This window comes from Carassius gibelio, chromosome A25 (genome assembly GCF_023724105.1).
Source record: "Carassius gibelio isolate Cgi1373 ecotype wild population from Czech Republic chromosome A25, carGib1.2-hapl.c, whole genome shotgun sequence".
Lineage (NCBI taxonomy): Eukaryota > Metazoa > Chordata > Actinopteri > Cypriniformes > Cyprinidae > Carassius > Carassius gibelio.
The window spans coordinates 8287990-8301306 of record NC_068395.1 but is presented as its reverse complement, the minus strand read 5'-3'; the positions used below and the strand labels follow the sequence as shown (position 1 = coordinate 8301306).

The 13317-nt window shown below is 36.0% G+C and overlaps 2 protein-coding genes and 1 pseudogene across 2 annotated transcripts; all 3 read right to left on the bottom strand.

Moving 5' to 3' along the window:
- Positions 1-15: 15 nt before the first annotated feature.
- Positions 16-4374, bottom strand: LOC127947312 (sorting and assembly machinery component 50 homolog A). Its single transcript, XM_052544327.1, has 15 exons — positions 4220-4374; positions 3844-3954; positions 3631-3732; positions 3446-3533; positions 3251-3357; positions 3027-3157; positions 2317-2404; positions 2070-2198; positions 1918-1989; positions 1748-1834; positions 964-1034; positions 812-879; positions 591-737; positions 367-508; positions 16-246 (listed from the first exon to the last, which is right to left on the bottom strand). Exons 1-15 carry the CDS (start codon positions 4238-4240, stop codon positions 201-203), a joined length of 1410 nt encoding a protein of 469 aa, XP_052400287.1. The 5' UTR covers positions 4241-4374; the 3' UTR covers positions 16-200.
- Positions 4375-5172: 798 nt separating this feature from the next.
- On the bottom strand, positions 5173-11296 carry LOC127946661 (G/T mismatch-specific thymine DNA glycosylase-like). The gene is made up of 11 exons (XM_052543364.1): positions 11158-11296; positions 10490-10562; positions 8581-8750; positions 8213-8469; positions 8033-8102; positions 7232-7367; positions 7071-7153; positions 6903-6997; positions 6643-6814; positions 6394-6534; positions 5173-6266 (listed from the first exon to the last, which is right to left on the bottom strand). The coding sequence occupies exons 2-11, from the start codon at positions 10546-10548 to the stop codon at positions 6130-6132; spliced, it is 1320 nt and encodes a 439-aa protein (XP_052399324.1). The 5' UTR covers positions 10549-10562; positions 11158-11296; the 3' UTR covers positions 5173-6129.
- A 1025-nt stretch (positions 11297-12321) lies between these two features.
- Positions 12322-13254, bottom strand: LOC127946891 (G/T mismatch-specific thymine DNA glycosylase-like; annotated as a pseudogene).
- Between the last annotated feature and the right edge of the window lie 63 nt (positions 13255-13317).

The window sequence follows — 13317 nt, the reverse complement described above, 5'->3', positions numbered from 1 at the left end:
CTCCTCTGAAGTACCAATAACTTTAAAATGGGCAACTGATTCCTAACCAATCTTTGGTTTTAGACCTTTCCCAACACTGAACAATTAGCCAACATTCACTGCATTACTTTGCGACTGAAAATGGAAATCGTATGAATATCCTTTAGCACAAGTACAAAGTGACAGAAATGCTTCTTTGTTCCAAAATGGGAATTGTGGTATCACAGGAACCGGATTCCAGCCCCAAACTGAACTCCATCACATATCCTGAGAGACAAAACACATCAGTATATTACAACTTCATAATAGTAGGATAATGCTAGTACACTAAAAGTGTAAGGACGTGTGTGTTTGTGATTGATTATGTGAGTATCTATGATGGTCTACCTGTCTCCGCTCTGGACGCCCATGGGAATGCAGTAGTTGAGCTCCAGCCGAGCGATGTTCCCTAGACGCAACACAATACCCGCTCCATAAGACCAGCGGATACATTCGACCAGCTTGCTCAGGTGTGCCCTGGGTCCTTCCCCTAGAGGACGATTTAAATTACAGCAACAATTATAAGTAAAAGAAGGAGAAAAATATGACCATTGCAGCCTTCTTTATCTCACCATAGTTGAGGTTACACAGGTTTCCTGCATTGAGGAAGAAATGTGTCCTGAAAAGTTCTCCGAAGCTGCCTCTACCTGGCCTGAATGGGAGAGGGGTGTACAGATGAAGCCCTCCGGCCCAATACGCCTCCCCACCGAGGTAATCGCCTGTCATCAAAGTGAGAAAACAAACCTTAGTTGTGAATATTGAGATACTGAGCTTCACTGTCAGAGTCAGTTACCTTCACTCTGAGGGCCGATACTGTACATGCTGAAGCCCCTCACACTGGTCGGACCACCCAAATAGAATCTAAACACACGTTCAAATACAAAAACAACATTACTTTGAGTGTTTGTGGGTTATTCTTACCAATGACGGAGGGAATTGACTAACCTGTCAGCGATAGAGGAGGGTTTGTCTCCAAGGGGCAGCAACAAACCGCCCCAAAGAGAGGTTGAGAGCACCTACAAAACCAGGAAAATAAGCAAGTGGAACCTTATTAAAGAACAAATTTTGGTAAGGTAACACTTATTTTCAGTGCAGAAACTAAACAAATTTTGATTTGAACTTATTTGTGTATTTCTTTTTTTAATTACATTTTTATTATTTTCATTTTGTATTATTAATAATAAATCGACTTTTGTTATCAACAATTAGTTGCCAGGGAAACATTTCTAATTTTCATTTTAAGTTGAAGGACTAAAATGACTAAAACTAAAGAGAGCCCCCTGAAAGCGTTTAAAACATCAACAAACTAATGTCATCATTAGCTAAACCATGACTAAAAAATATTTAGGTTAACTGTATAAAAAAAAAAAAAAAAAAATTATATATATATATATATATATATATATATATACACAGTACACACACATGCATACATACATACATATATACACACACACACACACGTGGCTCAAGTGGTAGAGCATTGCGTTAGCAGCGCAAGGTTGTGTGTTCGATTCCCAGGGAACACATGTTAGGTAAAAATTTATATTATATTATATTATATAAAATTATTTTCAGGTAGTTGCCATTTCTAATTGGAGCTTAATTCAAGTTGGGAGTAATACAACTACAAAAATTTGAATAAATACTATAATAGTATATTAATGATCCAAAAAAAAAACACTGCAATAAACAAACATAAGCACTAGTTTCTTCCACAGCATCTCACCGAGTCCCAGAACAGAGTCTTGTTGAGCTGAATTTCAAAGTCTTCCTTCAGGAAACTGACATCTCCTCCAGTGTAACCTGCCAGTTCCTAACAGACCACAAAAATCAAGTTAATAATGACAGTACTGGTTAAATCTTTTCTTATAAGCACAGCAACTGATTCAAACAAACCTGGTTGATCTTCAGTGAGGCACCTTTTCTTGGAAAAATGGTCGAATTGCGTGTGTCGATGACCATTGTGTGCTGTGAGGAAAACATCATATACATTTAAAACCTTTAAGATATCAATGAGTGTAATAACAAGTTTCAGAGAAGAAACATACAGAAAGTGAGGACTTCAGGGAATGGCCACTCTCCTCCCTGACAGCGAAGGAGGACGTCCGGGCCAAACAACCCAGCTCTCTCCACACACCCTCCCACTTCAGAGTGTGATTCGTCCTCCAGACGGGGAACTGGTGATTACAGACAAAACTAATGCGATACATCTCATTTCAATTAGATCATGTCTCACACACATACTAAAGCTTTTGAAATTAAATTCAAATGAAATGGTAAACGGAGTTCCCTTACGCTGAACTCTGTGGAGACCCCTCGATCCGTTTCTCTGAGTGAGCTCCATGGGAACTGCCCTGTGACTTTATACAAGTTAACGGAGAAGCTGAAAGAATGAGTAAGTGTCAACAGCAAACCTAAGAAAACCAGTTCACAAAATCCACAAGACAACCACTGAAACATAATTACTATAAATCTCGTAATCAGAGCTACACTGTATATTCAAAAATTCAGTCATTATTTCAAAAGGCTATATAAAATCACAGTTTTATTTCCTAAGTTGAGGAATTTCCTGCTGAAACAGGGAGTTTGTGTAGGACACATCGAAGGTTTCCAAACAAGCTTTAGTTGTCATAGCCATGAATAATGATTTGCTAGTTTATTCTAGAATTTAACAGGACAAAAAATTATAACACTTCTTGTTTGCACAGACGAGATACATTTAAAATGTCTACAGTATCTAGTAAAGTAAATTGTTTTTTATCCTTAATGAATATTATGTAAAGATTGTTTACTAATGGTTTTCTTATTCCCAGGGAACACGTGTTAGGGAAAAAAATGTTAGCCTGAATGCACTGCAAGTTGCTTTGGATAAAAGCGTCTGCTAAATGCATAAATAATGAGAAATGTTCTTAACTTTAATGACTTACTTGGGCAACATGATGTTTCAAACTAATCAAATAGTCATTTTTAAATCGAAAACTTCATTAGCAGACCAAGAAACATACTTGCGCTCAAAGTGTCCAGGCTGGGGCTTGAAGAATGACAAGCCATATGAGGTTTCCTTAGTCCCATAAGAGAACTGGAAGGTCAGCTTTTCTGCACGGCCAAAAACATTGGGCAATTTCAGACCCAGCACCTGAAATGAGAACCAGAACAACAATTTTGTAAATAATTTTGGTTTCTTGTAGACACACAGCCGACCGTGACGATGCAGGAGTCAGTAGCTCACCATGCTTCCCTCGTTGTTCCCAACCATGGTGTTGTAACTTCCTGTCATTCTTCTCAGCTCCTTCACCTCGAATGTCACATCTAGTCCATTTGGCAGCGCGTCAGCACCTGTTTTGAGAGGAATTCAGAATTTCTTTGCATCACTTAGATGACTGGTTATTTACAATTGGTGGTTTGCATAATTCAGCAGTCATACCTTCAGCGGTGTCAATGACAACTTCCACATGTCTGAATATACCCAGACGCAAAAGTCTCTGTCTGGCCTCATGGGACTTCTTCATTACCTGTAACATATTTATTAAGGAAGTAAAATGAAAGTAAGTAATATAAATTAATAGCATAATTGTTCCTTTAGCAGCATCTATATGAAGTGATACTCACATCAATCAAGTTTTTGGCACGGAAAACATCTGCAATCTCGTATGTTAAAATGTCTTCCTTTGTTCTTCCGAGACCACCGATGTGGACATGCTGTACTACAACCTAAACAATTCAAATACATATGAAAAACAACAACAATACGCCTGATAAATAAAAAACACATTTCTGCATGTACAAGCAGTGCGTCGATCAGTCACATGAAATCCATCTCACATCTTTATTTTCCAGAACTTCCTGTTTCTCTTGATGCTCTGGTTCTCCCAGGTCTATGTCATCTGCTTGAACCCCCAGCTCAGGCCCTTGCATAGGAAGGGGGTCCAGACTCTGGAGCAACAGATATATACAAGAGAGTGAGTGATCTATTGTTATTTTATTAACCATACTCAAAAAACTAATATCGATTATAAATCATCATCATTGACAATATGTAAAACTACAACAAATACAGAGTTGATTTATTATTTTGCTGACAGTTAATCTGGATTAATGTAGTACTAAACGTCATCCTGAACTCGGCCTGTCATTCAAAGACTCTTTTCAGAGGTCATTGCTTTAGCTTTTCTGACAACTCTGGAAAAAACGCGCTTACCCTGGCATGCACGGTCCCCATGTTTAAAAGATTTTTACATTCAAATATCCGCAATATGATGATAAACACAGTTCAGTTTAATACAGCGCAACTCGCGGTGTATCTCTGGCACACTAAAATGTCCCGGTGGCCGCCATGACACTTTGTAACCACGCCCCTCGGCAAAGATGATTGGCGGAGGAGGACAGAACTCCTATAATATTGTTTTGCTTACCAGAATTCCTAAAGCCCACTTCACTGCTGTCGACCCTGATTTATGAATGGGAGAAAATTCCAATACCTAAGAAATATGTAAGTGAAAACAAGTCAACAGCGACTGGGAATTCTTAAAATTTCCTTCCAGAGTCCATTAAAAAAGTATGATGACATATAACTAGCATCTTACAAGATTATATGAGGAAAAAATTATTATATTCATGAAAATTATATGAGGAAAAAATGATCTATTTTTCACTCTCTCCAGTGTTTTGTAAGGCTAGCATGAGGTAGAATGAAGAAAGAAGATATACTCTCTTAGTGAAGCCGGTTTCATGTCTAATGTGGTGCATATTGCCAGAGGAGATGGCGTGCATCATGCTTTAAATGTATATAAGTCAAAAAGGAGTAAAACTGACATATAAAGTCTTATGTTTTCATGCAAAGACCCCTGACTGTTTTAAGGCTCATTGAGTGCACTTGATATGTGGACGTATCTGCTGTGGATGAGGCAGATGACAACGAGAATGTTTGGACAAATATGGAAGAAAGCTTTCTCAATTAGGTTTGAAAGATGTTACATATATTAAGTGTGATGGACCGAAATAACAATTTCTGTCTTCAGTTGCATATGTACACAGAAATATCAAACTCTTCACCAACTCCCTTAAACTTTAATCCCAACTCACTGACCAGCACCAACTCTTGTTCCTCCTCTTCTTATATACACATATAGAAATGAATGTACAAGCAAAAACTATCATAATTATATTTTAATGAACAAAAAAAAGATAATGTTTACAGAAAGAGTAAAAATAGCACCAGGTGAGAGCATGTGGATAAATCCATAAATTATATCATGTTCAGGATTGTTTCATTTGTATTACCAGTCATACTGTATTGTATTTTACAGTACTGAAGGCAGAGAGATGGTTGTGAACAGTGATGCACATGCTTTCTCATAAGAAACACATTTCAAATGTACCAGTAATTGTGACTGTCTTGCAGTGGCATCATAAAAGTTCCTAAAACCATCATTGCAGCGTCCATGTCAAAGGAAGCATTTGTCACATTATGATAGTAACAAAACAATACTTAAAAGTTATCCTTACAGATTTTGCAAATACAATTTGAAAAATGTGGGTAGTTACACTTAAAATAATACTACACAATTAAACATAATACATCCCATCTAAAAATATGAAATCAAATGAAAAAATAGTGAACACTCAAGTAAATCAGTCCCTGATATCACACAATGCAATAAACCAGTGCTCCGAACCTCGTACACTAAACTACTGAAAATAACGTCAATGACTCTAAACCATTAAAGTAAAAGAGAAGTATATTCTCCAATTCCATAGAAATGCTAATTCCTAAAAGGTCTAATTGAAATTCAATGTAAAAACTGTTCTTTTCTTTAATAAAGAGGCATTTGAGATCTCAAAGGCCCTTGAAAAGTTCACAGGTACAGTTTCTTTAAAAGCACAGCAGCCATTGGATTCTTCTTGTGCAAGTTGGCCCACCTTGTGTGATACAGCGATTCCTCAAATCGTTCCTGAAATTATAACGTAACAGACTGTCACAGCAACGCAAAGGAGAAATAAACCAATGCCCATGAACACTCCTGGATTAAATTCTGAGAAGATAAGAGGCACAGCATCTCTGGAAGAGCACAGGAACCGACAGGCTTCGTCTGAAGCCTTTGTCCTTCCTCATACACCCCAGTTTTGGGCTTGAGAGGAGCTGCCGATGTCTGGGATCTGATCGGCAAAAGACTGCATCATCCACTGACCGTCCTGAACCTGGCCAACCGCATTTGGATTCACAGGCGCCTCCTCAGCTGTGTCAGCTAAAGGTTTGAAAACAAAAATGATATTAAACTATTTTAGGATCGAAAGACCTAAAAAAAAATTTAAATGCATGGACAAAAAACAAATATACCTTTTTTGTGTTCTACAAAGAAAGATGGTACCAACCTGTTTTCTCAGATGTGGAGAAGTTACAATATCCATTGCTTTGGCCTCCTTCAGGTGCCGGTTCTCCATAAGCTCCTCCGAAAGCTACCTCATAACCAGGATCATACTGCTCTTCCTTGATGGCCATTCTCTTAGCATCCTCTGTAAGACAGAAGGAAAATAAAATGTGGTCAAGTACAGTCCATCATTGTGTAATAACTTATATTTTGGTTAAGAAAAAGAAGGCAGTCATAAATGGTCTGCTTGTACCTTTGGCCAGGCTGAGATCAAAGGTATATTTCACTTCTTCTATCTCCACTGGTTTGATCACACCCTTCAGTTGATCTCGGAGCTCTCTCAGCTTGATGTAAAAATGCACTTTGTCCTGAGCACGAGGAAACTGAGCACAGCGGGCACTGGAGGACGGCATCAGGTACAACGCCTACAGAAAACAGTAATATGCAGCTTATGACTCAAGTATGACAGACTTATGCTTTTTCCATGCAGTGAACCAAAAAATGGTTTCTTACCGTCTCAGAGTCAGGAATCTTATGAGGTTGTAGGCCAAATTCAAGTGTTTTGGGCTTCTTCCCAAATATCTCCCTACAGAACATTTCATAAATACCTGAAACAAATGTAATTGTTAAATGCACGCCTTAATATCAGTTCGTATTTTGTATCCTTGTTCGAATACTTACATTTCCCGTTAAAAACTGCTATGAGTGGCTTGAATTTCATGATCTTTTCCACTAAGATTTTACCACCTTCTCGAAGTTCCTTGCTGCAGAATGTGACAGGGACAACAGGTTAGAGGAACATCACCGCTGATGAATGAAAGCAGAATGGCTATCTACTGCACCTAGAGAGATCTTTGCTTCCCGGGGTGGCTCTAGCTACCATATTTGTGAAGCCGATGCTGTATTTCTCAGGCAAACTCTGATCATCCATGTGATTTAGCAACTTCTCTGTGAATCCAGACAGGAACAGACACTTCCCTGAAAGATCGACGAGAACGATTATAGTTTAAAAATGGAATTGGAAATGGAATTGATTAAGAGATTTTAAACAATAATTTTTTTTTTATATTAATACATTACAGGTTTTTTTATATATATTATTCAATATAATTATTTACAGGTTATTTTATATTAAAATATTTTAAAAATATTATTAGCCAGAGATTATTATTATTTAATATATTTTTCATTATAATAGATGTTAGTATTAGAATATTTCTGTGGTTACATTATTTTCATAGTTATATTAACTAACAGTTAATGAACTTAGAACTAACTTTAATGATTAATATATAATTGATATTTAATATTAATATTTTTATTCATTTACAAAGTATGGTTCAGTACCGATTTTCATTTAATACTATCGGATGATTAATCTGTATCGGCCTAGCTATCGGTATTGGTTATCACTATCAGTCGACCTCTAATACATATACATATTAATATTTATATATTACATATATTTCTTAATCACGATTAATCGATTTGACAGCCCTACAATATATTTATAATATCAATAATATAAATAAACAATACAAATGACAACAATAAAATGTTTTAATTTAATGTTTAATATATTTTACATTAAAACATAACAGTGATGTTAAAATTTAAAATTGGTAGAATTGAATGCTACTTACAAAAATGGTTTCCTGGTCCGGGGAACCATCTTCCAATGAAGGCCGCCATCAACCCTGGATTAATTCCAATCTGAATCATAAAAATAAGATTTATTTCAGTCATGTGCGTTCAGTGCCATCTTTGCTTTAACATTCTTCATCATTAAAAGGCAACTTTTGGCAAAAATGGTAAACACTTACAATGACATAGTCTAGATTTGGGGTAAGAATGTCAGGCAGTGTTTTTTTCATGACTTCCTCCTCTGACATGCCCTTAAAGCGATCGACTTTCCTCTTGACTTTCTTAAATGTTCCATCAATCTTCTCCTGTCCTTCAGCTGGTGGGGCCTCCTTATCCTCTTTAGCTTTCTTGGGTTTAGGTCCCGGTTTGGCTTTAGGTTCGCCTTTGGCTTTAGGTTCTTTGCTCGCTGGCCTTCCTCGCTTTCCTTTAGCAGGTGCTTGAACAGGGAGAAAAAAAACTCTGACTCACTAAAAGCTACCTGAGAGAACATATTCAGCCTGCTGAGCTCATTTCTAATGTTTGAAAACACACAGTCATGGATAACTACCTTTCTGTGCTATTGCAGGCTCCAGTTGGGCCGCATCCTCTGGGTGCACTGGCATCTGCTGCATGCCTTTATCTTCTCTGGGTCCCTCCATCATAAAACCAGCATTGCCATTAGCCATGTGAGGATACTGAGCCTGAAGGGTCTGCAGATGTTGCTGAGCTGACTGAACCCTAGTTCAGAAATAAAACAGGGCCTGACTGAGTTGTCAGTCCAACTTAAAGTTGTGTAGAAAAAGACATATCTTAAAAGCACATATTTAACAGGAAACAATGGTGTTTACAGATAAAGTAACTTATTTGTGGTATTGTTTACTAAATTAATCCTTCACTCAACAAGAAAAACATTTAACAGTTAGCTAATACAAAAAGCATTTGTCATTATTTAGAATTATAAAACTGTAATATTTTATCATTCTAATATTTTTTAACCAAAATACTAAAAATATAGTTTAATAATTCAAATAATTTTAACATATAAATTTAACAGAGACTTAAGTCTTATTTTACAAGAAACTTAAATGTTTAAAAGCACAAAACAAAGATGAAAATAAATTTGCAAACATTTGAATTTCAAACCTTTGCATAAATATAATGGTATAATAATAATTTATTAATTATAGTAAATAAACCATAACTTATTTATAAAATTATAATTATTGATTTATAACATTATAAAAATATTACAAAAATATATTTTTGAATTTCTGTATTTTTTAATTAAAATAATAGTTTAATAACTAGAAAACATTCCTACATGTCAGTTAAAAGAAACCTAAGTCTTAGTACTCAACAAGAAACACTCAATATTTAATAACAATAATATAACAGTTAGCCAACATTAAAACAGAAGAAAATACTTTTGCAACCATTTATAATGCTTATATAACACCATAATTGTATTAATGATGTACTATTAATAGTTATTTATAAACTATGACTATAAAACTTTTTTTTTTTAAATGTATACAATTAAAATACACCTTAAAAATATAGATTAATAACTAGAAATTACATCTTCACATCAGTTAAAGGTGCTGTAGGGAACTTTTGTAAAAAAAATTTTTTTTTATATATATTTATTAAACCTGTCATTATGTCCTGACAGTAGAATATGAGACAGATAATCTGGGGAAAAAATCAAGCTCCTCTGGCTCCTCCCAGTGGTCCTATTGCCATTTGCAGAAAGTCATGCACTCCCGGTAAAAAATAACCAATCAGAGCTGCGGTCCGTAACTTTGTTTGTGTTCAAAATGTAGAAAAATAAGCGAGTACACCATGAATCCATTTTCCAAACAGTGTTTTTTGCTTGTCCTGAATCACTAGGGTACACCTATAATAAGTGTTTATATTCTGACTATTTTAGATTGCTTCGGGGGTACCGCAGCGGAGTAACCCAGTACCTTTGTGATTCTTCATAGACATAAACAGAGAGAAGTAGCTCCGGCTACAATGTTCTTCCGCAAGACGCAAGCAGTTCTGTTTATTAACCGCTAGAGCGTCAAAAGTTCCCTACTGCAGCTTTAACTGACACTTCTACATAATAACAATCTACTTTACATAGGAGATTGTCTTATATAAAGTATGTGCAACTTGTTTAAAGTCATCCTGAGTTAAACTATTTAATTTGAGAAGTCATTAATGCAAACCAGATCTTATTTTTCTGCTAAATGAACATTAATAATTGCAGGAAAACATTAGTTTTCAAAACAAACAAGTGGCAAGACCAGAGAAGTTTATTCTTCATGTAAGCTGGCCAATAAACTTGTTATTGTTGTTTGTTTCGTGCATGGCAGTACAGACTGGTTAATAGCATTCAAAAACAGACTTTAATGCTTAATGTTATTATAACAGCATAATAAAATCAATGGGATCGTAATTAATCTTGGCGCCAATTGACGACATACACTCACCATTGTTGGAGGTATTCCGAGGGGGCATGAGGCAAAGATCCATAGAGCCTTTCATCCATCTCTACGGGGTTTACTTAAATAAATCAATATTTTTTATGTTAATTTCAACAGCAATTTCAGTAGTATTCTCACATGGGGATATGTATAACTAACCCGTTTACTCATAGCTTACTTGCATATTATTTTATAGTTTTATAATGAATAGGTTCAATGACACATAAATGCATTCCTAAATTTAGTGAATATCGAAAAATATCCAGCCTGGTCTGGCTTAAGTGTATAAACCAGATCAGAAAAGGTTCGGTGTGCTAGATTTTAAACACACACTCCACGTAATCATCAAACACATCTCACACTAAGTTACTATTTAACGTTAGCCACAGTCATTAGTTTAAACTGCGACACTCATTGAAATAAACCGAGTAATTACATATAAATTCAGCAGGACAAATGCAGGTAAATGGCTATGATTCTTTCTTTTTTTCATAAACAAAAAACAATATATGTGATATTGTTAGCATGTTCGGCTAACACCGGCCTAGTGTGCCAATACTTTGAGTACAATGAATGATGGTCGCTAGCTAACTGTGCAGCGCGCTTCTATCAACAAGAAACTTCCATAAAGCTATTAATCCAATCAAGCTCATATTTTTTAAATAAATACATACCGTTGTGATGGGATTAAAGCGATAGTCAACTGAAATGTTTATTTTTTTCGTTTTAGGAACAAAACCGGCGAAAGCAGCAACAAAGATGAGACCAACAGCGAAAAATCAATTTGACAGTGGAGCCTACTAAAGCACCAATACTAGGGGTGTGTTGAATCGGGCACAGTATGGCTTTTTCTTCCGTTAAATGTAAAAAGAAAACAAATGAATCATAATTTAAGTTTTACTTTACTGTTATCTAATGTAAAAACTGAAATCGTATTGCAGGCTATTAGTTTTATCTTAATTTCAGTATGGTGATGAAAAATAGCACCCCTCTTAAGTTAATAGTATGACCTACGTCTCCTGTGACATTTAAACTCTTCAAAGCGTGCTTTTATTGGCTGCGCTTCAATAAATAAGAAATTCCTGTTTAGCAAATGTCAAAATAAAGCTCTTCAAGTATAAAGTTGTCAGTTGCACCTGGTATTTCTGTAAATTAACACAAAACTTTTTTTGATTTCTCAACAAAGAAGACTATCTCGGCTTTCATTTCAGACATATTGGAAAGTTTTGTGCTTTAATTTTAATTGTGACAATAATTAATACACATTACTTTTCTTAATATTGCTTTTATTTGGCCCTTAAATAGTTCCAAGGCTGCAAGTAAGTAAGTTCTTAGCCTTTACTCCAAAAAATCTACTTGCAAAATATTTCATAAATACCTGTAATATCAAACGGGATTAATTTACATCATAAATAAGGGGTTAGACTTAGATAGCAAATCAATGACTAACATTTTCCACTGAACACAGCGATTAATGGTCTGTACTTCTGGAGCTTTTCCAAAAGCTGGTGGCCACCTTCACAGATCTCTTTGCTGCAAACCAACACTCAAAATATTCAAATGCATTCACATCAAGCAACATTTTGGGACTAAACCTCACATTAGGACACATTAGCCAAATGTCTGATAAATTTCCATTGTTTCAAACTGTCCCAAAATGTCTACTCTCTGTTGTCAGCGGTGTATAACAAATGAATCTTTGTTCACACAAAAAAAATCCCTTTTACACTGAGCAGCTTGAGCCCTTGCACGAAATGACTGAATTTGTTCTGCGAAACTTGCTGAACAACCACAAATATAACCGCACCTTTTACAGGGATAATGTTAATGTTAAGCTCTTACTTTGATAGGTCTTTACTCCCAGGTGTAGTCCTCTCCACCATATTGGTGAAACCAATGCTGTAGTGTTCAGGTAGTGTCTGATCGTGCAGGTGGTTGAGCTGTTCATGAGTCAGCCCAAAAAGAAATAAGCACTTCCCTATGAGACATTCAACAAACAATAAGACAAACAGAAATATAGAAATATTCTTGACAAAAAAGAAACTAGCTGATAAGAACATGGTTCCCAGGATGAGGATAATGCCTTGCCTTGTAGGCTGACAACAGTCTGGGATTCAGGCTGATCTGTAAAATCAGCAATGAGTTTATATAACCAAACAGATACAAATAAATATATACAAATTTGCATAGAAATGTCACACAATAAATATATCTAATAATATTCCTCATTCATATTTATTGATTATACATTCATTTTAAAATGCATATGATTTATTCATATATAAATGAAAAAAAGTATACAAAACAGAATCTTATGATCAGCATGTCAAGATTATGTGATGACGTCTGGCAGCTTTCTAGCCATGATTTCCTCCACTGACATCCCATCGAACCGATCTAATGTCCTCTTGGCTTTCTTGGCAGACTCTTCAGCTTCGTTCTTTTCCTTTCCTTCACCTTTTAAACGCCTTCCCCTTTTCTTTCCTATTGCTGGAGTCTTTGGAAGGGCTGCAAACCAGATGTTTAATAAGTTGCAGAAACGTCCCAGTTAGACGCACTGTAAGGATGGAAAAGGTTGTACCTGGTGACTGGGCAGAGAGGTGCTGAGGCTGTTGAGGTTGTTCTGGATATGGGTCTTGATGCACTGCTAAATCAGTCATGATTTTGTCCTCCAAAGGTCTCTTGGCGTATTGGATGACATTCATCATCTGTTGGTGCTGTGGCACCTGCTCTGCCTGGTAGTGCTGAGGATTGCTTTGGTACCTGAGAAAACAGAATTACAAAGACACTGCACTTCAAAAGCTCAACCATTATTACAAAAGGGATGTCGCGTT

Coding starts and splice junctions, on each gene's coding strand:
- LOC127947312 (XM_052544327.1), bottom strand. CDS start 4,240: ATGGGGACCGTGCATGCCAGG. Junction 2,199..2,316: donor GGGTCTCCACAGAGTTCAGC/GTAAGGGAACTC, acceptor TGTAATCACCAG/TTCCCCGTCTGGAGGACGAA. Junction 1,035..1,747: donor AGACTCTGTTCTGGGACTCG/GTGAGATGCTGT, acceptor CTGGTTTTGTAG/GTGCTCTCAACCTCTCTTTG.
- LOC127946661 (XM_052543364.1), bottom strand. CDS start 10,548: ATGGATGAAAGGCTCTATGGATCTTTGCCTCATGCCCCCTCGGAATAC. Junction 8,103..8,212: donor CAAATCTAGACTATGTCATT/GTAAGTGTTTAC, acceptor TTTATGATTCAG/ATTGGAATTAATCCAGGGTT. Junction 6,535..6,642: donor TGATCTCAGCCTGGCCAAAG/GTACAAGCAGAC, acceptor TCTGTCTTACAG/AGGATGCTAAGAGAATGGCC.